Source organism: Oncorhynchus clarkii, chromosome 2 (assembly GCF_045791955.1).
Source record: "Oncorhynchus clarkii lewisi isolate Uvic-CL-2024 chromosome 2, UVic_Ocla_1.0, whole genome shotgun sequence".
NCBI lineage: Eukaryota > Metazoa > Chordata > Actinopteri > Salmoniformes > Salmonidae > Oncorhynchus > Oncorhynchus clarkii.
In genome coordinates, this window is record NC_092148.1 from 63,863,980 (window position 1) to 63,890,834 (window position 26,855).

The window sequence follows — 26,855 nt, forward strand, 5'->3', positions numbered from 1 at the left end:
TGTGTGTTGTCCTTGTTAATGCAGACAGAGAAGAGCTCCAACTTCTTAATCATAGCCTCAATTTTATCCCGCACATTGAATATAGTTGCGGAGAGTCCCTGTAATCCAAGATTCAGAAAACGTCACCCAGATAGGCCAGTCGTGTGAGAAACTCGTAATCATGCAAGCGGTCAGACAAGTTAAAATTATTGTCAGTAAAGAAAACTTTAAGCAAGTTTTTCGATAAAAAAAAAACGTGTCAAAAGAAAAACCCTTGAATGAGTAGGTGTGTCCAAACTTTCTACCGGTACTGTATGTGTAACTGATAGATGCACACACACACACTACATGTTAATGTTTTTATATTTATGTACATTGTAAAGTCTCAGGATCTCTGTACTTCTGTACATTGAAATTGCCATTGATAATTTGTAATTGTGTTCATTGTCCGTAGCTTATGCCTGCCCATACCATAACTCCACCGCCAAACTGGGGCACTCTGTTCACAACGTTGACATCAGCAAACCGCACGCCCACACAATTCATAATTACATATAACTAACTGTCATTAGCTAACATATATTAACATTGATTGACATTATGTTTCTGTGGTTTTATTTATATTTGTCAGTATGGGATTTTGTTAAGGGGCTGATCACTGGCTTAAAGTATCCACCAAGACTTGGTTAACCAATACTGCAAGGCTTTAGCTAACTAGGTTAGCCAACGCCTCAAGGCTTTAGCAAATTTGGCTAGCTAGCTGGAAAGCAAGCTAACCACACCAGCATTACACAGAACAAAAAAATGAGCGCAACATGTAAAGTGTTGGTCCCATGTTTCATGAGCTTAAATAAAAGATCCAAGACATTTTCCATATGCACAAAAAGCTTATTTCTCTCAAATTTTGTGCACATGTGTTTACATCCCTGTTAGTGAGCATTTATCCTTTGCCAAGATAATCCATCCACCTGACAGGTGTGGCATTTCAAGAAGCTGATTAAACAGCATGATCATTACACAGGTGCACCTTGTGCTTGGGACAATAAAAGGCCACTCTAAAATGTGCAGTTTTGTCACACAACACAATGCCACAGATGTCTCAAATTTTCTAGCAGCGTGCAATTGGCATGCTGACTGCAGGAATTTCCACTAGAGTTGTTGCCAGAGAAGTGAATGTTATTTTCTCTACCATAAGCTGCCTTCAACTTCGTTTTAGAGAATTTGGCAGTACGTCCAACCAGCCTCACAACCGCAGACCACGTGTAACCCCAGCATCCCAGGACCTCCACATTCGGCTTCTTCACCTGCAGGATCGTCTGAGACCAGCCACTCAGACAGCTGATGAAACTGTGGGTTTGCATAACCTAAGAATTTCTGCACAAATGGTTAGAAACCGTCTCAGGGAAGCTCATCTACGTGCTCATTGTCCTCACCAGGGTTTTAACCTGACTGCAGTTTGGCTTTCTAACTGAATTCAGTGGCAAATGCTTACCTTCGATTGCCACTGGCATGCTGGAGGAGTGTGCTATTCACCGATGAATCCCGATTTCAAATGTACCAGGCAGATGGCAGACAGAGTGTATGACGTTGTGTGGGCGAGCGGTTTGCTGATGCCAACGTTGTGAACAGAGCGCCCCATGGTGGCGGTGGGGTTATGGTATGGGCAGGTGTAAGCTACGGAATGCACAGATATACCGTGACAAGATCCTGAGGCCCATTGTTGTGCCATTCATCTGCCACCATCCCCTCATGTTACAGCATGATAATCCATGGCCCCATGTCGCAAGGATCTGTACGCAATTCCTGGAAGCAGAAAATACAGTGCCTTGCGAAAGTATTCGGCCCCCTTGAACTTTGCGACCTTTTGCCACATTTCAGGCTTCAAACATAAAGATATAAAACTGTATTTTTTTGTGAAGAATCAACAACAAGTGGGACACAATCATGAAGTGGAACGACATTTATTGGATATTTCAAACTTTTTTAACAAATCAAAAACTGAAAAATTGGACGTGCAAAATTATTCAGCCCCCTTAAGTTAATACTTTGTAGCGCCACCTTTTGCTGCGATTACAGCTGTAAGTCGCTTGGGGTATGTCTCTATCAGTTTTGCACATCGAGAGACTGAATTTTTTCCCCATTCCTCCTTGCAAAACAGCTCGAGCTCAGTGAGGTTGGATGGAGAGCATTTGTGAACAGCAGTTTTCAGTTCTTTCCACAGATTCTCGATTGGATTCAGGTCTGGACTTTGACTTGGCCATTCTAACACCTGGATATGTTTATTTTTGAACCATTCCATTGTAGATTTTGCTTTATGTTTTGGATCATTGTCTTGTTGGAAGACAAATCTCCGTCCCAGTCTCAGGTCTTTTGCAGACTACATCAGGTTTTCTTCCAGAATGGTCCTGTATTTGGCTCCATCCATCTTCCCATCAATTTTAACCATCTTCCCTGTCCCTGCTGAAGAAAAGCAGGCCCAAACCATGATGCTGCCACCACCATGTTTGACAGTGGGGATGGTGTGTTCAGGGTGTTGCTTTTACGCCAAACATAACGTTTTGCATTGTTGCCAAAAAGTTCAATTTTGGTTTAATCTGACCAGAGCACCTTCTTCCACATGTTTGGTGTGACTCCCAGGTGGCTTGTGGCAAACTTTAAACGACACTTTTTATGGATATCTTTAAGAAATGGCTTTCTTCTTGCCACTCTTCCATAAAGGCCAGATTTGTGCAATATACGACTGATTGTTGTCCTATGGACAGAGTCTCCCACCTCAGCTGTAGATCTCTGCAGTTCATCCAGAGTGATCATGGGCCTCTTGGCTGCATCTCTGATCAGTCTTCTCCTTGTATGAGCTGAAAGTTTAGAGGGACGGCCAGGTCTTGGTAGATTTGCAGTGGTCTGATACTCCTTCCATTTCAATATTATCGCTTGCACAGTGCTCCTTGGGATGTTTAAAGCTTGGGAAATCTTTTTGTATCCAAATCCGGCTTTAAACTTCTTCACAACAGTATCTCGGACCTGCCTGGTGTGTTCCTTGTTCTTCATGATGCTCTCTGCGCTTTTAACGGACCTCTGAGACTATCACAGTGCAGGTGCATTTATACGGAGACTTGATTACACACAGGTGGATTGTATTTATCATCATTAGTCATTTAGGTCAACATTGGATCATTCAGAGATCCTCACTGAACTTCTGGAGAGAGTTTGCTGCACTGAAAGTAAAGGGGCTGAATAATTTTGCACGCCCAATTTTTCAGTTTTTGATTTGTTAAAAAAGTTTGAAATATCCAGTAAATGTCGTTTCACTTCATGATTGTGTCCCACTTGTTGTTGATTCTTCACAAAAAAATACAGTTTTATATCTTTATGTTTGAAGCCTGAAATGTGGCAAAAGGTCGCAAAGTTCAAGGGGGCCGAATACTTTCGCAAGGCACTGTATCCCAGTTCTTCTATGGCCTGCATACTCACCAGACATGTTCCCCATTGAGCATGTTTGGGATGCTCTGGATTGATGTGTACGACAGCGTGTTCCAGTTCTCACCAATATCCAGCAACTTCGCACAGCTATTGAAGAGGAGTGGGATAACATGCCACAGGCCACAATCAACAGCCTGATCAACTCTATGCAAAGGAGATGTGTTGGCTGCATGAGGCAAATGGTGGTCACATCAGATACTAACTGGTTTTCTGATCCATGCCCGTACCTTTTTTTGGGGGTGTCTCATGTGAAATCCATGGATTAGGGCCTCATACATTTATTGGAATTGACTGATTTCCTTATATGAACTGTAAGTCAGTCAAATCTTTGACATTTGTGCATGTTGTGTTTGTATCTTTGTTCAGTGTTTGACATAGGTAAAGTTTTCAGAGCAAAGACGTTTAGGGACCGGGGAGGGAAAAAAAACAGGAAAGATTATCTATGCAAAATTTCCAAATCATTTTTAACCAGTTTGAAGGTAATAGAAAGTTGTGAAAATGACCTAAAATGTTTCTGATAAGATTTCAGTTTTGCTTGGATGTAAATTTGACTCGTTTCAGGAAACCTGGCATATGTCGCGGGTCACTACTTCACAGGAGAGCGATTTGAACGTAAACTTTAAAATAAATAAATCAAAATGCGTTTTTTTGGAAGAAATGCCTTCTGGAACATGTGAACTTTCATGTGCCTTAACAACAAACTTGTATGGCATCTGTAAATACAAATACAATTGTTAAATTAAGCACCTAGTTGATTTAGCCACAGAAAAAGACACCAATCTTCCCGCTGGCCATGATTGGCTGACATAATGAGTGGGCTGGACATGCCGAGAGATGAGTTCGGATTGGTCTGCCATGTAGAACGCTTCTGTCTATTTGAGCTGGTCAGTATGTGTAGGTAATCCTGTCTTAACGCAGCTTTTGTAAAATATATATCACGTAGTAGAACTACATAACTGTTGCTCTCTACTTTCTGGAGGACCGAGTTTTGAAATCAGTGGAATTAGAGTAGCATAGCTAAGGAGGTGGAGAAAACACCTGTCTCCAGATTACATCTTCAATCAAACTGAGGGCAAACATGGCATCCTTGAAAGGGAGAAGCGTCCATCCATGATCTAGCTAGCTACATTTTCAGATATCACATGTCTCTAATTTTGACAGAAAGTCGTCATTTCAAGTTAACGTGTACTGTTCGCTAGCTTGCTAAAGTTAACTGGCTGGTTCGCTAGCTAATATTACGTGTATGATCTGTTTAGTAATATTATTTGTATCTCAAAGCCATTTGCTTTGCTAGTTGTAGGTAGCTAACATTGAATCTGGTTGGTTAGCTACCTTCAGATTCATGCAGGGTAGTAACGTCATGAGTTGGGATTATGGTTCATTGTTTACCTAGCTAGCTACATGTCAACAAAATACTCCACTATGCAAGTAACAATTTCAATAGAATGTCACTGTGACAACTGTTGATAGACGTAGCTGTTAAATTGACTCTAAATTCACTATAAACTCAGAAGGCAGGAATCGTGCTTGCAGGCAATGGTCAAACACAGGTAGGCAGTCAAAACCAAAACAATACCTCACAACCATACAAGCAGAAAGAACTTAACTAAATAGGGAGCTGAAGAGACCAGGTGAGAAACGAACACAGGTGAAATAAATGAACAAAAATGAAAGATAGGGCTACGTTCCAGAACACAAAGAAACAGAACACAAGTTTGACTAAGAAAAGAAAAGCAGAACCTTACAATAGTTCCTCACAATCATCACACATAGCATAGCCGGCATTGCTATCATCCTCTTTCACCACTTCACCAAATCTTTCCCAAACATGACTTTTCTCGCCATGCATTCTTTTTATTTTAAACTCCATTTCGCAGCTTTTCTCTTTTTGAATTATACTTTTTGAATTGCCTCCATGGATAGACATTAACTTTTTCTGTCCCTTCCCAAAAACATTTTGCGATTGGTTTGTAGGCTATTTGGGCGTGCGTACAGTTAGGCCCTAAAGCTTAGGTTTACGCACTAATGCCAGATAGCCAAAAATAATGAAAGAAAAACTTAAATGTTGCCTATCGATATAAATTGCACAAGAAGGTTACTACTACTACATTTATGGATTTTTTAAGGTATTTTTTTTCGATTTATTTAACCTGCCCGCCACCCACCCGCCATTCAGCCACACAATATTTCATTACCCTTAACCCGCCCTCCCTGCGGATATAATCGTGGGTACTGCGGGGTATGTGTCAAACTGCGCATGCAAACTGCGAGTCAAATCACTTGCCCACACACACATATTATGCGCACACATGCATACTTATGCCACACACACACACTTTTAAAAATCTTTATCTTTAACTCTGCATTGTTGGAAATGAACCCGTAAGAAAGCATTTCACTGTTAGTCTACACTTGTTGTTTACAAAGCATGTGACAAATAGAATTTGATTTGAATACCTACAGTATCATAGATCAAAATTGTTGTATTCATTTTCCCTTGAAGTACATCAATTTGCTGAGTTGCACTTTGACTGAATTTCAATGAGACTTTGAAAAAGCATATACAGTATCAAAGGAATACATTATAATCTAATTTGCCAGATCAAAAGATTTATTGTGATCGCTAATATGCTCCCCTGTATCACATTTAAGACGCAACCTCTTAATCTTAACATAAAAAGTCTGGAGTCCCCATGATGACCTGATTTTTCTTGCTGAGTTTATGTATTTTGAGAGTACTATATATTTACAGTATGCATAGACAAGCAGCTTATAAAGCCTAAAACATTTCCCTCAATCTGAATAGTATACTGTCTTGCACTTTAAGCTCCATGCATGTTATACAGGCAATACAAAGGCAAGGTTGCAATGTGTGTGAACATTTTGTTTCTAATCAATGTCACTGATAAACATAGTGTATGCTGCTCCTGTTGAGAAGGCAATCTGATAATGAGTTCCACAGCTGCACCACTGAGAGCATCTTGACTGGCTGCATCACCGCTTGTTATGGCAACTGCTTGGCATCCGACCGCAAGGCGTTACAGAGGGTAGTGCGTAAGGCCCAGTGCATCACTGGGGCCAAGCTCCCTGCCAGTTAGGACCTCTATACCAGGTGTTGTCAGAGGAAGGCCCTACAAATTGTCAAAGACTCCAGCCACCCAAGTCATAGACTGTTCTCTCTGCTACTGCACGGCAAGCAGTACCGATGCACCAAGTCTACCGCAAAGCCATAAGACTACTAAATAGTTAGTTAAATAGTTAACCAAATAGCTCTCCGGACTGCGTTGATCCTTTTTGCACTAACTTTTTTGACTCATCACATATGCTGCTACAGTTTATTAGCAATCCTGTTGCCTAGTCACTTTATTCCTAGTTATATGTACATATCTATCTCAATTACCTTGTACCCCTGCACATCGACTCAGTACTGCTACCCCGTCTATATAGTCATGTTATCATTACTCGTTGTGTATTTATTATTACTTGTATTATTATTTGTTATTACATTTATATTATTTCTATATTGTCTTTCTCTCCGCATTGTTGGGAAGGGCCAGTAAGTAAGCATTTCCCTGTTAGTCTACACCTGTGGATCACGAAAGTATGTGACAAATAGAAATGTGATGTTAGAGGATCAGCAGGATCATACGGTGGAATCTGTGGGCTATTCTTATAGGCACTAGCCATGGTCACAGGGTTGTGTAAGATATCCCAAAGCATTTGGTAGAAAACTATGGTATTTGCTCAGACAAAAGAAATATACAATAATATAGAATTGAATCCCACCAGGGGTCTTCTGAATAATAAACAGATTTGCAGGTGTTTGTTTGGGGATCTGGAAGTCATAGTCCCTAGTGTGATCCCGTGCAGTCAGTAAGTACAGTAGCTGGTGGTGGGAACAATCAGGCCTCCTGCAGCTGGAGCGAGTCAGGCAATGTGGGCTGGAGGAAGAGCCTGGGGCCTGACTGTATCCTTGTTTTTCTGCCTGTCTGTGAAGCCCTCTGAACCTGGACAGCTGGAGGGATGTCGTAATTCCCATTATCCTGCAGCACACAACATGTCTATTACCAGTGAAGGGAAGTGACTTAACACACTCTTCTGGTCTGAGAGGGGGTCGGGTCCACCAAAGGACTCAGTCTAGAGTTCAAGTTCCACCATCTCTCTGCTGTGAGGGCAGGATGTCTTTACTCACCTTTGCTTTGACACTGTAAATGATCTAAGCTAGGGTTGGGCGGTATACCGTATGTACCGTATACCGGGGTATTTGGAAATACCCACGGGATGGTTTTCATATACCGTCAATATCGTTGAAACTATTTCTTTGAAGTACTTGAAGCTACTTGTTAAGTACTCTGAACAAAAATATAAACACAACATGCAACAATTTTTACGATTTTACTGAGTTTCAGTTCATATAAGTAAATGCCTTAAAAAATATTACAGATGCCTTAAAAATATAGGTATGGGCGTGGATCAGAAAACCAGTCAGTAGCTGGTGTGACCACCATTTGCCTGATGCAGTGCGACACTCTCCTTCGCATGGAGTTGATCAGGCAAAATATTGTGACCTGTGGAATGTTGTCCCACCACTTTTAGATGGCTGTGCGAAGTTGCTGGATATTGGCGAGAATTGGAACACGCTGTCGCACACATCGATCCAGAGCTTCCCAAACCTGCTCAATGGGTGACATGGCTGATGAGTATGCAGGCCATGGAAGAACTGGGACATTTTCAGCTTCCAGGAATTGTGTACAGATCCTTGTGACATGGGACTGTACATTATCATGCTGAAACGCAAGGTGATGGCAGTGGACGAATGGCTCCACAATGGGTCTCAGGATCTCGTCACAGTATCTCTGTGCATTCCGTAGCTCATGCCTTTACCATAAACCCACCGCCACCATGGGGCACTCTGTTTACAACATTGACATCAGCAAACCGCTCATTCACACAACGCCATACATGCTGTCTGCCATCTGCCTGGTACATTTGAAACTGGGATTCATCTCTGAAAAGCACACTTATCCAGTATGCCAGTGGCCATCGAAGATGAGCATTTGCCCACTGAAGTCAGTTATGATGCCAAATTGCATTCAGGTCAAGACCCTGGTGAGGACAACAACAAGATGAGCTTCCCTGAGACCGTTTCTGACAGTGTGCGCCGAAATTCTTAGGTTGTGCAAACCAACAGTTTCATCAGCTGTCCGGGTGGCTAGTCTCAGATGATCCCGCAGGTGAAGAAGCCAGATGTGGAGGTCCTGGGCTGGCATGGTTGCACATGGTCTGCGGTTGTGAGGCCCGGACGTACTGCCAAATTCTCTCAAACGACATTGGAGGCGGCCTATGGTAGAGAAAATTACATTTTCTGGCAACAGCTCTTGTGGACATTCCTGCAGTCAGCATGAAAATTAGACATTCCTTCATATCTTGAGACATCTGTGGCATTGCGTTGTGTAACAAAACTGCACATTTTAGAGTGGCCTTTTATTGTCCCAAGCACAAGGTGCACCTGTGTAAAGATCATGCTATTTAATCAGCTTTTTGATATTTCACATCTGTCAGGTGGATGAATTTTCTTGGTAAAGGAGAAATACTCACTAACAGGGATGTAAACACATGTGCACAAAATTTGAGAGAAATAAGCTTTTTGTGCATATGGAAAATGATATTTTATTTCAGCTCATGAAACATGGGACCAACACTTTACATGTTGTGTTCATATTGTTCAGTATCAATACCAGCACTCAACGTGTGCAAGGAGATAAAGCGGATTGCATTCTTCGTTTCACCTGTCACATTATTTTTAAATTATTTCCGTAGTTCCCCTGAACATCAGCCAGTCACATGTTTGTTGTAAACAGCACAACAGGAGAAAGCGGGACCTGATATGTCCATAACATTCTATTGGTGAGTCTCTCTCTGTTGTACGGCTGACATGAAGTGATGAAGTTACATGTGTATGCTATCCGATTACACCAAGACAGTTGTGAAGAGGGCACGACTAAACCTATTCCCCCTCAGGAGATTGAAAAGATTTGGCATGGGTCCTCAGATCCTCAAAAGGTTTTACAGTTGCACCATCGAGAGCATCCTGCTGGGTTGCATCACTGCCTGATATGGTAACTGCTCGGCCTCTGACCCCAAGGCACTACAGGGGGTACTGCATACGGCCCAGTACATCACCGAAGCTGGATTTGTCTTTATAATTACTTTGTTGGTTTGTGCTTGTTAGCATTCAGCTAAAAGTTTCCTTGAGAATTTTCTATTACTTGTGCAATTTTTTTTAGCATTCTGGTAAAAATGCCCAATGCGCTTTTTAAAAAGTTTTTAATGCCCCCTTGTGTGCTATGCCGGTAATACTGTGAATCCTGGGAAGAACAGTATGAAGGTACGAAAAACTGGATACCGCCCAAGCCTAATCTAAGCAGTAGGTACAGCCAATATTTCTCCCCATCAATTTCCCCTACGATGTTCCTACGCTAGTGTAATGAAAGAGACTTGACCCCTGCCTTATTAGGAGAAGTGAAAGCCGGGACGGGGACGTATCACTTTTACTGGGCTGGGCATGACATCATCCCTCTGCCTTTACAGCCCTGGCAGCATCCAACCAGGGAAAACATTACACCACTCCTGTATGAAAACATGTAGTCGCACAATCTCGCTGGGAGCAGTAATACAGTACAGGTTATCGCCTGGAATGTAAAGCCAAAGTTTTATATTAAGGCACTCATTTTCTTTCTTCATCGCAAAAATATATATTTAATTCCTGTCCTGGCTGCAGTAGTTGTACCCTAATTTCAGTCTCCAGAGCCTGGCTCTCTTAAGCCTCTGTGTGAGAGTTTGTTGAGTCTGCCAGCTGTCTCTGCCCTCCCTCTCTCCTTCTCTCTCCCAGTCCAGTCTGTCTCTGCCTGGGACCAGACTGTGTGCCGTGTGTGGCGCATGTGCGCTGCTGATCCAGGTGAAATAGTAGACTGACTGATCCCACTGGTGTATCAGCTGTTCTCTGGATGTACTCGGCCAGTGTCACACTCTCTGCTCCCCAGCTTGTTCCTAGTCCCCTCCCTCTCTCCCCTCGGCCCCCCTGTCACTGACCAAGCTGCCAACAGTGTTCAGACCATGCATGGGGGGAGAGGCATCCGTCACCAGCAACTGGGCCTCAGTCAGGGCCACAGGCTATCACAAAACAGTCGGGTTGGAAAGATTCCTGGAGAGGCAGGCAGCAGGGCCAGTGGGTTTCTGTGTGTGTATGTGTCTGTGTGTGTGTGTGTGTGTGTGTGTGTGTGTGTGTGTGTGTGTGTGTGTGTGTGTGTGTGTGTGTGTGTGTGTGTGGCACACTATGTATGTATGGATGGGAGGAAATGTATGGATGGGAGGATATGTTTGTATGATGATCTGTCAAACAGCTTTATTTTGTGTTTGATCCATCTGTCATATTGATTTTGAAAAGAATGGGTTTCATTTAGTATAATATCGACTCAGAGGACATTTAGGAAATTCCAAAAGGCAGAGCTGTGCTTGTAAATCCCAAAGTACAAAACAAAACATGCAAATTGTGGTAAAGATAGATTGTATCAGCTTTACATTCTCATCCATACATAATTCCTTGTTGTTCTCTAGCACTGCTTCTTTATGGAGGTACTGAATCATTATGTAAACTAAGCCAATTCTCTCTGGAATGCCTGGAAATATTCATAATATCGTTTATTTGATGTTGAGCCCGTGGCATAAGAAATACATTCCTGGATCATTTACAATACATAATTTTTGATCTTGGGACATATTTGCTGGAGGAAAGTTCTTATGTTCGGTTCAGATTTGGTGTTCTGAGCAACAAACAACAAGTATTGATAGAGTAGATACTTTAGAATGACACATTTTCTGTTCTTTTTGTCCTGTACAAGCATAAGGTTTCCAAGGATATGCCCCCATTCAAACGCTGGTTGCATAAGTGCCAGTCATGCACCAGGCAGACAACGTTTATATAAGAGCACATCTATATTTCAAAGTGAAAGTTGTTACTCAGCTTTGGCTTGGTATTGAAGCAAAACAACTTTGCGTCCACTGAGCATTCTCTCTGGTGCCTATATGATGTGGTTGTTTAATGTTATCGCTACTGTACATCTTTCCTCTTTTCCCTGTCGTTCTTGACAAGCAGTCCTTTACAATAAACGGAAGAGTTTTATCATGCAAAAAACACGAAACAACAAATTGAAACCAGTGAACAGAAAAATGAAAATCAGGGCTTTCGTTGCAATGGAAATAAGTGGTTTTACCTTGCCAAAGTGACATGGATTTATTGGCTATATATTGAGATCAGTCTATTCAAATTACAATTCTGTTATTTAGCATTATATGATCTTCCAACCTCTGTACCCTTTCCTTACGGGATTAGTGTTATATTTGAGTCATCCATTTTCTTTGTTAAAAAATCAAATCAATGTTGAACCTTTCACAGTTTTTTCATGAGTCATAATGGTCCATGCTGCTTGGGTTGCATAAACCTTTTATGTAATGGAACACTGAGAAACAGAGGGACGGAGAGCAAGAGAAACATGGAAAGAGAAAATCTAATATTTATTCTAAGCCATTTTTGTGAAGAACAAAAAAATCCATTAAAAGAAGCACCTTGACCAGTTGGTCAAGACAGGACTTAACACACTATCAACCAACAGAAACAGTGTGCAAATGATGTGTAACACAACATGGTAAACTCAGAGTAGTTTCATTTGTTTATATAGTTAAATCTGCCTGCTGTTGATCAAACAACATATTTGAAGAATTACATATCTAAACTGTATCAGAATGTTTCATCTGGATGTGCAGTTCGTTTAGTGGGGATGAGAGCTGGTAAATGTAGTGGTGGCGAGACACATTAATGCAATGCGTCCCTAATATCCTTACACAGTGTATTCCCCCAGGAAGAAGATCTTGATTCATCTGTGCTGTTTACCATTTTGGATTTGCGGTCTGTGGAACATCAAAAGGCTGCCATGCCGCTTAACACAGTTTGCAGGGTGCCTTGGGGGCTGAGGGTAGGGGGGTGTCACACCCCTCTGTGTTGGTGTGATTATCCTCCCTGGGGAGAAGTCCCTGTGATGATGGACAACCATGCAAATGGACACATAGCATCACATCACACAGACAACAGGTCCACCTTTAGGATGCAGGAATTTGGGTGTGGGTGCATGTATGTTTATAGGAGACTCTGAAAATGGGCTTTTCCTGATATCCCTGAAAAGTTGAGATTATGAAGAATGAAGAAAGTGTACAGAAAACTTTCTGGAATGTTCGGCTTGTGCATTTCTTTTAGACCTGTGTCATCTGTGACTCTATCAGATTGATTTAGAAAAGGAGAACTTGGGTGCGCTGTGACACTTGAAGTGCTCATCCATAGAGAATGTCAGATTCTGATGCTGATTCGTGTCAGGAACTTCACTGGTAAAATTGACATACTGTCATAAGGGATGTTGGTGATTAAATGTTTTTGGAGAGAGGTTTTGGCTCAGAGACAGTGATGTTGAGTGACTGTGTTTGGCCGTTACTCCTAATTTGATGTGAGTGCTTAGACACTTAGTCAGTTTCATTTTGGCTGTAGAATATGACATTTTGGTTGATTAGAAGTGATTTGTGACTGTCACATAACACGGTAATACGTTTTGGGATTCATCCAAAAACAGCAAGATGCTCAAATTAAAATAGTTGCATATCATTTACATTTAGCTTGTGGGTTGTTCACCATTGCAAATCTGAGCGGGTTTCTTTTTTTTCAAATCTGAATAACCGGCAGTATAATTCCTCTCAATGTATATCATGCATTTCTCAACCAGACCTTTTTAATGAAGAAAAAAATCATTACTCTAAGCTTGCGTCCTTTTCTTCATGCTAAAGCGCTGTACTGCAATTAGCATCAGGAGACAAACCTTGAGAAGGAGAGTGGCCTCTGCACATGAAATGGATACAACAGTTAGGATAGGGTCATCTCTTTATCCTTGAGAAACTGAAAATCCATTCATCGGCTCGGCTCGAAAACCTGACTGACGCAAATGGATCATTGGGAATAGAGGCGCCCCAGCAGTAATTATGTTACAACGCTGCTGCTACCACACACGGCTAGAAAGCTGGGGCTGGGGATGGGGGTGGGGGGAACTCTTCCATCTCAAGGTTTTATTCCTGTTTCCTCTCTATTCCCTTTAAGTTCACACACAAACACACGTGCACTCACATACTCACACTCATACACCAGCTCCAGCACAACAACATCTGTTTGGACTACGACGTTTATCGAGCTCTATTGTCTGAACTTCAATGCACTGTTCCATGCCTGTAGAAGATACATGAGCAGTCAGGGTAACTGGCTGTCTGCTAAGCCAGTTAGGTTGTACATGTTGGCAGTGATCACAGTACACTGTGTCTCTTGCTTGTTGCAGGTGACTTACTGGCCTCAGATTCTTCTTACTGTGCCTTCAAGCCAAAGGGAATATGTGTTAATGCCCTCTTAGTTTCATCATACAAGCTTTTAGGATTTAGGATGGTGATAAGTGAGAAAAATATGCCACAGTCAAGTCAATGGCTTTCTGTCATGGACCCCAGGCATTTAGTCAAAGTCACCTTGCATAGTCCTCTCATCCCCTGACATTACTGTGTGACTGAGAGTGAGGGTGTCTGTCTGCTAGCGCTCAGTTTCACTGTCAGCATCTCATGTTGTGTTTTTCTGTCCTTCTGGATATGTAGCCTATTATCCAGACATTACCATACCTTGAAACTTGCTGATTTCAGCATGCAATAGGAATACATTCAAAAATAACAATAATTCTGTATATCCATCTTGATTGACAAGGCTGTAAAGCTGTATGTTCTGTTATTGACCTCTCTCCTAAAGAGATTTGTTTTTGCAGTCGTCTATTTCTCCCAGGTTATTGATGGATGTTATATGATGGTGGTCTAAAACTATTTTCACCAAGAGAAGAGCCACTTAATCCGCTGGGGTTTTCCTGATGATGTCATTGTGGAGGTGATAAGTAGCTTAGTCCCTGTCTGCAACTCCATCTTCCCAGCCAGAGTTAGGTGCTAGCAGGATGGATGATTGTTTGAACTTGCATTGATCCAACGTGGGATTACAGCTGGGTCAGTGGAGAGTTGGAGTGAGGTAGCAGTCATCATTGGGAGAGATTAACCACTGGCCTGGCCTGCTCTGGTCTGCCTCCTCAACACAACCACTCTGTAGTCTGTGAATACTGCATCATTGTCCCCTACACTTCATACTCTCATACATGTCAATGGGAGAAATAATATATATAAACTTGAGCAAGATAGGCCAACAACTTCAGTCTTCAACTTTTGGTCTGATTAAGATGCGCGCTAAAATAGTTATACAAGTGAAGAAGCTTTGTCATGTCCCAGTAGCCGTAAACTCAATTAACCATTATTATTTACTATGCAAGCTATGCAGAACATGCTTTGGAATGTTTGTGTGAGTCACTGTCTAAACCTTGTTGTACCTTAACTTAAATTGCCAATGTACGTCAGGGCCGGATCCACTCAAATCATATTAATGTACGTCAGGGCCGGATCCACTCAAATCATATTAATGTACGTCAGGGCTGGATCCACTTACGTCAGGGCCGGATCCACTCAGATTTATAACAATGTACGTCAGGGCCGGATCCACTCAGATTTATAACAATGTACGTCAGGACCGGATCCACTCAGATTTATATCAATGTACGTCAGGACCCGATCCACTCAGATTTATATCAATGTACGTCAGGACCGGATCCACTCAGATTTATAACAATGTACGTCAGGACCCGATCCACTCAGATTTATATCAATGTACGTCAGGACCGGATCCACTCAGATTTATAACAATGTACGTCAGGACCGGATCCACTCAGATTTATAACAATGTACGTCAGGACCGGATCCACTCAGATTTATAACAATGTACGTCAGGACCCGATCCACTCAGATTTATAACAATGTACGTCAGGACCGGATCCACTCAGATTTATAACAATGTACGTCAGGACCGGATCCACTCAGATTTATAACAATGTACGTCAGGGCCGGATCCACTCAAATCATATTAATGTACGTCAGGGCCGGATCCACTCAAATCATATTAATGTACGTCAGGGCCGGATCCACTCAAATCATATTAATGTACGTCAGGGCCGGATCCACTCAAATCATATCAATGTACGTCAGGGCCGGATCCACTCAAATCATATCAATGTACGTCAGGGCCGGATCCACTCAAATCATATCAATGTACGTCAGGGCCGGATCCACTCAAATCATATCAAGGTGTATGTCACGTGTGCTCCCTCTCCGGCCTCTAGGTCACCAGGCTGCTCGTTATGGTGCACACCTGTCACCATCGTTACGCGTACCTGCACGTCGTCAGACTCACCTGGACTCCATCACTTCCTTTATTACCTGCCCTATATATGTCACTCCCTTCGGTTCCTTCCCGAGGCGTCATTGTTTCTGTTTCATGTCTGTGCGTTGTTCAAGGTTCTTGTTTTGTATTATGTTGGTTTATTTTATGAAAACACTTCCTGAACTTGCATCCTGACTCCCAGCGCACATAGATACAGAATGGGAGTCATCACCTAAGGGAAGCATCAGGGAGTGTTTTTTGTTTGTTTCGGTGGGAATGACGTTGGGTCTGGGAGCCGCTACAGGCTCTCATTTCTCTGCCGGGTCACCAGGCTCCCCTGCCTTAGCCGGATCGCCAGGCTCCCCTGCCTCAGCTGGCTCGGCAGGCTCTCATGCCTCAGCCGGATCGACAGGCTCCCCTGCCTCAGCCGGCTCGTCGGGCTTTCATGCCTTCACTGGATCGCCAGGCTCCCCTGCTTCCACTGGCTCGTCAGGCTCTCATGCCTCAACCAGATCGCCAGACTTCCCTGCCTCAGCCGGTCTGTCAGGTTCCCTCGTCCCAGCTGGCGACAGGTTCCCGTGCATCAGCGGGGGTGACCGGTCTGCTTCTGATCCCCGGGATCGTCCCTTGGGTTGGCGTCCTGCGGCTGGAGCCGAACGTGCCGGGGATGGTGTACCATTAGTTATGCTCTCTCTCCGGCGCTCTAGGTCGCCATGCTCCTGCATCTCAGCTGGATTGATGGGTGTCCTGCGCCTCTTTTGAGGTGACCGGTCCACTCCTGTTCCCCAGGATCGCCATTTTGGGCGGCGTCCCGCACGTCAGGGAGGGGGTACTATTACGTGTGCTCCCTTTCCGGCCTCTAGGTCACCAGGCTGCTCGTTAAGACGTCATTACGCGCACCTGTGCATCGTCAGACTCACCTGGACTCCATCACTTCCTTTATTACCTGCCCTATATATGTCACTCCATTTGGTTCCTTCCCCAGGCGTCATTGTTTCTGTTTCATGTCTGTGCGTTGTTCGAGGTTCTTGTTTTGTATTATGTTTATTTTATTAAAACACTCCCTGAACTTGCTTCCCGATTCTCAGCGCACATCGTTACAGCGTACTTGAGTATAACTACTGTATTATGTGAAATAAAGGAGGAAGACATTTTCTGTTATAATCTCAATATCATATAAAAAACAATTTTTTAACATCCCTTCTGTCAGTAACATAAGGCACTTAATGTAAAATGTTCATTATGAGATTTTTCACTTGGCTTGTAGTGGTTCAAAGTACCCCAGCTATTTCTAAGGGTGTGGTTTATCATGGTGCTAATATTGTAATCGTCTTAACTTCTCATAAATGTTTTTGAAGTCATTGTCTAGGAAGATAATGTCACCCCAAGCAATGATCTACAAAGAAAGTTAACAAGCTGTTGAAAGTCCAATATGCACACACATTTAAAGGAGTTTCTTTAGCTCACTAGGCAAGCAGCTCTCTCTCTTTCTCAAGGCTTCTTTCTCACTCATTTCTGTTCACACACCCCTTTGGTAGATCTTATTAATTATATCTCATTAGTTGCCTTGGAAACAGAGGTGAGGGAATGTACAGAGTTAGAGTGAGAGAGAAAGAGAGAGACTGAGGGGTACGAGGTGGAGGGAGAGAGGGAGAAAGAGAGGAATGGAGAAAGAGAGAGCTGGAAAGTGGGAGAGAGGAATGGAGAAAGTGGTTGTTGCAGGATCAGCCGTGTGTCAGATTAGCATCAGGAGACATTAACACTAGTGATGCTGCTTCTGGGGCCACAATCCTACCTCTCCCTGCTGGAGTGGGAGATAAGGGTGCTCTCACAAGGGAAGTGTAGGAGCAGGAGAGAGAGAGGCTGGCTCTCCTCCACTCCCCCCCAAGGCCAACAGCCCCATTTCCAGGTACAGCAGAGCATGATGATAGGAAGAACAAAGAGTTGGGGTGTTCATTTCTTAATGCACTTATGTCAGGGTCTCATTGAAACGAAGCAGCAGAATCATGAGGGTTTACTTTGCTCCATGTCCCCACACCGCTTAAAGCCTAACAAACTGGAACTGAGCCATTTCCTTCCACTTTCAAGTTTTGGGATTATATTGCTACCATTTTGCGCTGCTGTTTTCTTGTTAAGTGTGAACTCTGTTTAATCAGTATTTTACTGCTCATTAGTTTAGTGTGTGATGGAGTAGTTATTCATCATTATGTAGCTCCGGAAATGTTTCAAGTCATTATCAGTCCTGGCCAAAACAAGGAAAGGCCTGACATCTAACTGAATAGAAAGTGGTGCAGTGCTTGGTGTGGCAGCATGTGCCTGTCCAGCCTGTCTAATGGCCCTGTACTGTAAACATAATAAACACACAGAAAGAATGAACAGGAGATGGAGTCCTGTTGTTGTTTAGTCTCAGAGTTACAGTCAGGAAGGCAACACGTGGAGGAGATCAGAGAGTAAGGGTGTCCCCAAGGCACACTCCCTCCCTTTTTTATATCGCTCCCCTGCAGTGGGCATTTAGAAGTGGTCCTAAAAACAGGAAGTGGAGAGGCAGGAAGTTGAGTCTTGTCTGCCCACTCTGTGACCTGGCCCTGTGGTAGGATAGTCAAACTGAGCTCTTCACACACAGGAAGCACAACTGTCATGGCTATGCTCAGGACTTTGGCTCCTGTCCATGACAGTCAGAGTAATAAGGGAAATGGGTTAGGCTTTCCTCTCATTAAACACTCACTTAGACAGTACAGTACACACATTTGAATGTATAGAGTCTTTGAAGAAAGTAAGAGCTGAACATTCAAAGCATTAGATGTTCTTCTTGGCTTTAAGATATATCATTCTAACCACATCATGCTCTGAATGTAGTATGGCCAATAACAGGGTCAACAATAGATGTTCTGGTCTCATCCTTTAAATGAAATGAACCATATAGGATGTCGTCTTTTGTGTTGGACAGCAGTGTAAGATGTAATATGAGGTTAAGTAATACTAGGCCTACAGCTCTGTGACTACGTGCAGAGCTTATTCAGGCTTACTGACTGAGAGGGAGTGAGTGAGGGAGTGAGGCGGATGTGCTGTGTTCAGTAATTACATGGGAGTGGAGCATGTTTTATTGAGTGTGAAAGGGCCGACCCCGTCACCAACCCTCCCCATCTCCCAGAGGCCTGTCTCACGGGAGGGAGGAAGGGACAGAGAGACAGAGAGCGGCTGCTACTGGGCCTGTCTCCGTGGCCAGAAATCACTCTTAATTATATTAATTCCAAGAATCTAAGAGGACTTTTTAAGCTAAACAACAATGCTCAAAACGTCCCACTGTATTTACACTCTTGGTTCTTATGGTTGTAAATGAGGCTTAGTTTCGTCTACACATTCTGTGTGTCATGTAGCTGGTATTGATTTTGATGTCAGCCTGATGTGGTCTCTCCTATAGAGACATATTCACTGTGCATTGATCTCTGTGGTGCAAATGTTTGGTAAGCACCTTTACGAAGTGCTGGACTGGTTTAAATGAAAGGCTAAGTGGTGCAGGTGTACATTATCAAGGTCTTCTAAAGAGTACATGGTGAGATGTATACATTCTTACAAGCAAGGTGAAATGGACAGAATAATCCTATCAAGCGTGATTAACATAGAGTAAAGCTTTAAATGCATAGCTCTGTTAACATCACCTTTAAAACACCATGGTTGTATGGACCTGGAGAGTCAGTGACAGTTTAATCATCATTTAGTAGAAACTCTTATCCAGAGCAATTAGGGTTAAGTGCCTTACTCAAGGGCACATTTGACAGATTTTTCATCTAGTCGACTTGGGGATTCGAACCAGTGACATTTCAGTTACGGCCCAACCCTCTGAATCACTAGGCTACCTGCCGCCCATTGACATCAGTTATGTTACTTAGCTGCAGTTTACCATTGGCATCATTGAGCGCTAAACAATGGAAGTGGTATGACTCATGGTAGCATGCTCTAGTTAGCGAGCCTTGGAGGGTTACGTACATCCACCTGTATAGAGGCGTGCCGTGCCGAGGCTGTGACTGGTGACACGCTGCAGTGCTGGCCCGTCTCCACGTGCTGCAGTAATCCACCAGGATTTAGTGTAACTCTGCATCCCCTCTGCTGCCCCGGCACTGCCCTGCTCTCCTCTGTCACCCAACGAGATTAGGACACAACTCACAGCCAGGATTACAACTCTGCTCTCTACCTACAGTACATACAGTGGAAGTCGTAAGTTTACATTCAGCTAAGCCAAATACATTTAAACTCAGTTTTTCACAATTCCTGACATTTAATCCTAGTAAAAATTCCCTGTCTTAGGTCAGTTAGGATCACCACTTCATTTAAAAAATGTGAAATGTCAGAATAAGAGTAGAGATAATTATTTATTTCAGTTTTTATTTCTTTCATCACATTCCCAGTGGGTCAGAAGTTTACATACACTCAATTAGTACTTGGTAGCATTGCCTTTAAATTGTTGAACTTGGGTCAAACGTTATCGGGTAGCCTTCCATATGCTTCCCACAATAAGTCGGGTGAATTTTGTCCCACTCCTCCTGACAGAGTTGGTGTAACTGAGTCAGGTTTGTAGGCCTCCTTGCTCGCACACGCTTTTTCAGTTCTGCCCACACATTTTCTATAGGATTGAGGTCAGAGCTTTGTGATGGCCACTCCATTACCTTGACTTTGTTGCTTCAATATATCCACATAATTGTCCACCCTCATGATGCCATCTATTTTGTGAAGTGCACCAGTCCCTCTTGCAGCAAAGCACCCCCACAACATGATGCTGCCACTGCTTCACAGTTGGGATGGTGTTCTTCGGCTTGCAAGCCTCCCCCTTTCTCCTCCAAACATAACAATGGTCACTATGGCCAAACAGTTCTATTTTTGTTTCATCAGACCAGAGGACATTTCTCCAAAAAGAACGATCTTTGTCCCCAGTTTCAAACAGTAAGTTGCAAACCGTAGTCAGGCTTTTTTATGGCGGTTTTGGAGCAGTGGCTTCTTCCTTGCTTAGCGGCCTTTCAGGTTATGTCAAAAACTTGTGGATATAGATACCTGATAGGTAACTGTTTCCTCCAGCATCTTCACAAGGTCCTTTGCTGTTGTTGTGGGATTGATTTGCACTTTTCGCACCAAAATACTTTCATCTCTAGGAGCCAGAACGCGTCTCCTTCCTGTGCGGTATGACGGCTGCGTGGTCCCATGGTGTTTATACTTGCGTACTATTGTTTGTACAGATAGATGTCCTAACCGACTTGCCAAAACTAGTTTGTTAACAAGAAATTTGTGGAGTGGTTGAAAAACAAGTTTTAATGACTCCAACCTAAGTGTATGTAAACTTCCGACTTCAACTGTATGTAACGATGTGTGTCCAAACTACTTTCAACTGTAACTCTTACACCTGTGAACAAGTTGACTTCACATCCATCAAGCAGTTAACCCACAAGCATTTATTTTAGTTCAGTTATGGATTAACTTTGACGTACTTTTTACTTAGACTTTTTTTTTATGTGTAGGCAGCTAAGTGAAAAGGTTTAGTAATCGACACATGCTACAGATGTACTGATACATAATGCATCAGTGAAGAAGAAAATAAAAACAGTACAGGTGTTGATTGTCTGTCTCCCATCTGCTGTCTCTTTTGAGAACCATGCTTTAACATTCAGCAGTTGTTATGCATAGATTTATAACACCTTTTATTATGCTAAAACTGATCTGAATTTTTGTAATGGAAATCAAACTTTTACTGTGTTAAATGTTATTCCTACCCAGCAACAATGATCCAACTACATCCTGTATATAGCCTGTATATAGCCTGTATATAAGCCTCTTATTTTTCTTAAAACTGCATTTTTGGATAAGGGCTTATAAGTAAGCATTTCACAGTAAGGTCTACCCGTTGTATTCGGTGCATGTGGCAAATACAATGTGATTTTTGATTTGATTTACAGATAGAATAAGGAAATCTATTTCTGTGTTTTCTTCAGATAGTAGCTGTACCAAGCAGAGTGCAGTAGCAAACCTGGTGTCTGAGGGACCTCAGCTTGTCACCTCATATTTACGTAACAGAAATGTCATGACACAAGGCATTATGCCACAAGAACCTGCACTGTACTAGACTGCTATGACAGATCCTCTCACAGTTTAGAGACGAGGTGGAATGTGTGTGGTTCACTGTCTTCAGATGTAGGCCTACAATTGTACAGTAGTGTCAAGAGAAGCAAGTCAACTGCTCTTCAAAGCGAGAGAGACGGACAGAAATACACACTCATACAGACACACCAGTAGAAAAAGTGTCAGTAGGAGTATTTGGAAACAGTGAATGAAAAAGAACACTGTCGTTCTCACCGACTTGTTGTGATGTGGTTTAGGGAAATTCTTCAAGGGGGTTTGCGTAGTTAGTTTCCTTACTGTGGACAGCCGTGCGTGGGTTGGGGGTTGTTGGCTAGGTGATCTCATGTTGAGTTTGCCTAACAGTGGTTAGATTCAGACAGCCAGACACTATAATGCCAGTGTCTCAAAGCCTAAAATTACTGTGTGCCACTGGAACTGGCCATTTCTGGTCCCATGATGTTAGTCAGCTCTCACTGCTTTTTGGTCTATGGTGCTAACTGTATCTCTGCTGGACCGAGGCTGAATACTACAATGTTAACCTTGCCCAGAGGTTCTTTTCTAAAGGAAATATAAGCATTTTTCCATTTGCTTGTAAATTATGTCCATGTGTCAGTGATGAATGCTCTTTCAGGGAGATATCTATCTCTCATAGAACAGAGATCAAAGTTCACCGGGCCTGCTGGAGTCTGAACCAGTGACCAGGTTGGCAGGTTACAGAGTTTTAAACCTGATTTAAACCTGACTGGGTGTACTCTTAATCATCTGAAGAGCATAGCTGGCAGCGGCCTGGATCAGACGAGGAATAAAAAAAAAAAATTGTATTTATTTAACCTTTATTTAACTAGGCAAGTCAGTTAAGAACAAATTCTTATTTACAATGACTTCCTACCAAAAGGCAAAAGGCCTCCTGCGGGGACAGGGGCTGGGATTAAAAATAAATCAAATCAAAATAAAGGATAAAACACATCATGACAAGAGAGACAACACAACACTACATAAAGAGAGACCTAAGACAATAACATAGCATGGCAGCAACACATGACAACACATGGTACAAACATGTTTGGGCACAGACAACAGCACAAAGGGCAAGAAGGTAGAGACAATAATATATCACGCAAAGCAGCCACAACTGTCAGTAAGAGTTTCCATGATTGAGTTTTGGAATGAAGAGATTGAGATAAAACTCTCCAGTTTGAGTGTTTGTTGCAGCTCGTTCCAGTTGCTAGCTGCAGCGAATTGAAAATACGAGCGACTTAGGGATGTGTGTGCTTTGGGGACCTTTAACAGAATGTGACTGGCAGAACGTGTGTTGTATGTGGATGATGAGGGCTGCAGTAGATATCTCAGATAGGGGGGAGTGAGGCCTAAGAGGGTTTTTAAAATAAGCATCAACCAGTGGGTCTTTCGACGGGTATACAGAGATGACCAGTTTACAGAGGAGTATAGAGTGCAGTAAGGTGGCCTATAAGGAGCATTAGTGGCAAATCTGATGGCCGAATGCTAAAGACCATCTAGCCGCTCGAGAGCACCCTTACCTGCCGATCTATAAATTACGTCTCCGTTATCTAACATGGGTAGAATGGTCATCTGAATCAGGGTTAGTTTGGCAGCTGGGGTGGAAGTGGAGTGATTACGATAGAGGAAACCAAGTCTAGATTTAACTTTAGCCTGCAGCTTTGATATGTGCTGAGAGAAGGACAGTGTACAGTCTAGCCATACTCCCAAGTACTGGTATGAGGTGACTACCTCAAGCTCTAAACTCTCAGAGGTAGTAATCACACCTGTGGGAAGAGGGACATTCTTCTTACCAAACCACATGACCTTTGTTTTGGAGGTGTTCAGAACAGGGTTAAGGGCAGAGAAAGCTTGTTGGACACTAAGAAAGCTTTGGTGTAGAGCGTTTAACACAGAATCCAGAGAGGGGCCAGATGAATATAAAACTGTATCATCTGCATATAAATGGATGAGAGAGCTTTCTGTTGCCTGAGCTATGTTCTTGATGTAAATTGAGAAGAGCGTGGGGCCTAGGATCGAGCCTTGGGGTACACCTTTGGGGAAAGGCATTGTCTGAGACAGCAGATGTTCTGACTTTAAACACTGCACTCTTTGAGAGAGGTAGTTAGCAAACCAAGCCAAAGACCCCTCAGAGACACCAATACTCCTTAGCCGGCCCACAAGAATGGAATGGTCTACCGTGTCAAAAGCTTTGGCCAAGGAAGAGTGGAGCTCTGTGCTCGGTCTTCACAGGCATCTTAGGAATACTTTTGACTGACTACTGGTGTACATATGAGAGTAAGACAGACACAGAGAGCGAGAGAGAATAGGATACATTTTTTGTTGTTAAAGCTCTGTAATTCTGTCATCCTGCTACTGGTTGTTAGGCTTAAAGATCAAATCCAGATATACCCAGTAGACATTGACTTGGTTGGGAGTCAACACCAGCTCCACATGGCAACTTGTACTTCAGTAAGAGCTTAATGCAGTCATTTCTCACATAAAATGGAAAAGATAATTTCACACTTATGTATGAAAAGCTCTTGAAAGGCACTTTTATCATTGGTTCTGAATCAGGCCTATTCAACACTAAAGAGCAGATGAACTTATAAATTGTGTTTAGCATTTTCCGAACGGTTTCTCCTTTAAGTCTGAAGTGTTCTGACAGTGGCTTCAGCTGCTGTGGAAGTGCAGGTGAGGAGATAAGGTGCCATCATGTTCTCCTGTCTGTCTCATAACCTCTCTGTATGTGTCAGGGAATGGAACACAGAGCCATTGGCTGCTTTGTTGTGCCTGAGAAGAGATCACTGGGTGTTATGTTAACTCTGTTCTCTCTCTCTCTCTCTCTCTCTCTCTCTCTCTCTCTCTCTCTCTCTCTCTCTCTCTCTCTCTCTCTCTCTCTCTCTCTCTCTCTCTCTCTCTCTCCCTGCAGATTGTGGTGTGGTCACGAAAACGACAGAGCCAGAGAGAGAGAAGAGAGAGTGTTGTACAATGTGCTAGGAGATAAGGAAGAAGACGAGCTCGGTAGTTTTTCTGATATTCTTGAGGTGTCAGAGAGACCGAACAGAACGCAGAGATGGGAAGGAAGAAGATACAGATCACCAGGATCATGGATGAGAGGAACAGGCAGGTCAGTGTCACCCCTCTCCCCTGCCCTCCACTCAGCATATAGATGCCTCTCTCTCCACACACAAGCCAATGGCAGCAGGCTACTCCCACTTGTCTACCTGAGGCCTACAGTGTTGTTCCGCTTGGAGTTGAAAACAGGAGTTGTCTTCTCACCGCTTACCACCTGTGGTGAATTCTTGACAGGGACTCAAAGTGCCCACTGACTTCACAGGATTGTATGTTTTCATATAGCAACCATTTCTATTTGAGGTAGCACTTTTCTCTGGAGTGAATTGGTGACTCAAGTATTTTCAATCCAATAAACACCATTTATTGTTTGTAATAAATTTACATTATCCAGTCCTTTAAGAGAAAGTATATCTCTCCAGTTTAAGGGTTGGAGTAAAAATGCCATTTCTATATTGGGTAATATTTTGGATAGGATACCTGTTCTATGGAACTGAAGCTGCTGTCAGTGACAATATGAATCTGAACAGAAAGTCCCCAGCCGGATAAACAAGAACCATGACATTTTTTTGTCAGTGCAGCCTTATTTACAGACATGATTCCCCCGCTACCCTGCAATTTCAGCAGGAGAAGTTGATGAGGCAGCAGCAGTAGTATAGCAGGCTGCAGCGGGGGCTGCTTGGCGTGGGAGTGAACCCAGAACACTGAGCAGTGAGCGGGGCGAAGTGGGGCGACTGCGGCCTCTCCACACTGGAGGGCTTGTCCCTTGGCCTGACAGGGCCCCTCGCTGGGCTCCGCGCGGCTCCATGCGGTTGCAGCTGCTTGGTAGTAATTAGGAGCAGCCACTGCACCACACCACCCTCTCATTAGTAGGGTGGGTCAGTTAGCCGGACACAGAGCACCCTTCTCTCCCTCAACTCTAACTGCCATGGATCTGGTACTGGCCAGCCACAGAGAGGAGAGGCCTGCCCTGGAATTCACTCTGTTTGCCTGCTCACGCTAAATATAACCCGCTTAAACAGTACAGTACCGTCCTGTCTGCTCAACCACTGTCTGAGGCCGACTGTATCTGTGGAGAACCGAAATCCCTAGAGTTTTCTTATCTCTGCATTACATATGCAGGATATGTAGATATATGTCAGGTAGTAGGTATTCCTGTGAACAGCAATGTGTTTGATATTTTGCATTACCCATGATAAAGTATGGAGACGTGGTCTTTGAGCCCGATCCAATAGGATTTATCCTATTCGCACCCTCTCAAAATATCATTTGCACTCTCTAGTGGGTGAAACAACTTTTATGCCATGCACACAGAAAGCGAATTGAGGTTTTGCTCACCCTCCTGAGGGTGATAACATGAGACCTCATGCCCCTTCTCCTCAATGCTGCTCCCGCTCCCCCATGTCTCTGACTGTTACTGTGTGGGATGCGGCTCAGCCAAGTGAGAAACCAAAATCTACATGATGGGCCAATTATCAGCATAACACCTGCTTCTGGGTGGGATCCAAATAGCAGTCCAGGTGAGAGCAGGCTCCTGCCAGAGCTTTATTATCTGCACCATCTGCACTGACCTGTGACATCAGCAAAAAAGGAAAAGGAAGTAAGCGACAACATCAGTTCAGGTTGTTTCTGATTGCTAAATTGGCTGTGAACCCTCATGATTATCAGTCTAGCTAACCAATGCGATATCTCAGATACCATTGGCTCGATTTTGATTAAACTTGCGTGAATGATCAAATCAAAGTTAATTTGTCACGTGCTCCGAATACAACCTTACAGTGAAATGCTTACTTACAGGCTCTAACCAACAGGGCAAAAAAGGTATTAGATGAACAAT

At 43.2% G+C, this 26,855-nt stretch overlaps 1 protein-coding gene across 6 annotated transcripts in view; it reads left to right on the forward strand.

The window, feature by feature from the left end:
- LOC139371749 (myocyte-specific enhancer factor 2A-like) overlaps window positions 1-26,855 on the forward strand; it is a 92,296-nt gene that overhangs the window by 13,953 nt on the left and 51,488 nt on the right. For all 6 annotated transcript variants that reach the window (XM_071111961.1, XM_071111957.1, XM_071111959.1 and 3 more), the window contains exon 3: window positions 24,876-25,073. In XM_071111961.1, the coding sequence (XP_070968062.1) occupies window positions 25,020-25,073 (54 nt within the window). In that variant the 5' untranslated portion in view covers window positions 24,876-25,019. The remainder of the gene's footprint in view (window positions 1-24,875; window positions 25,074-26,855) is intronic.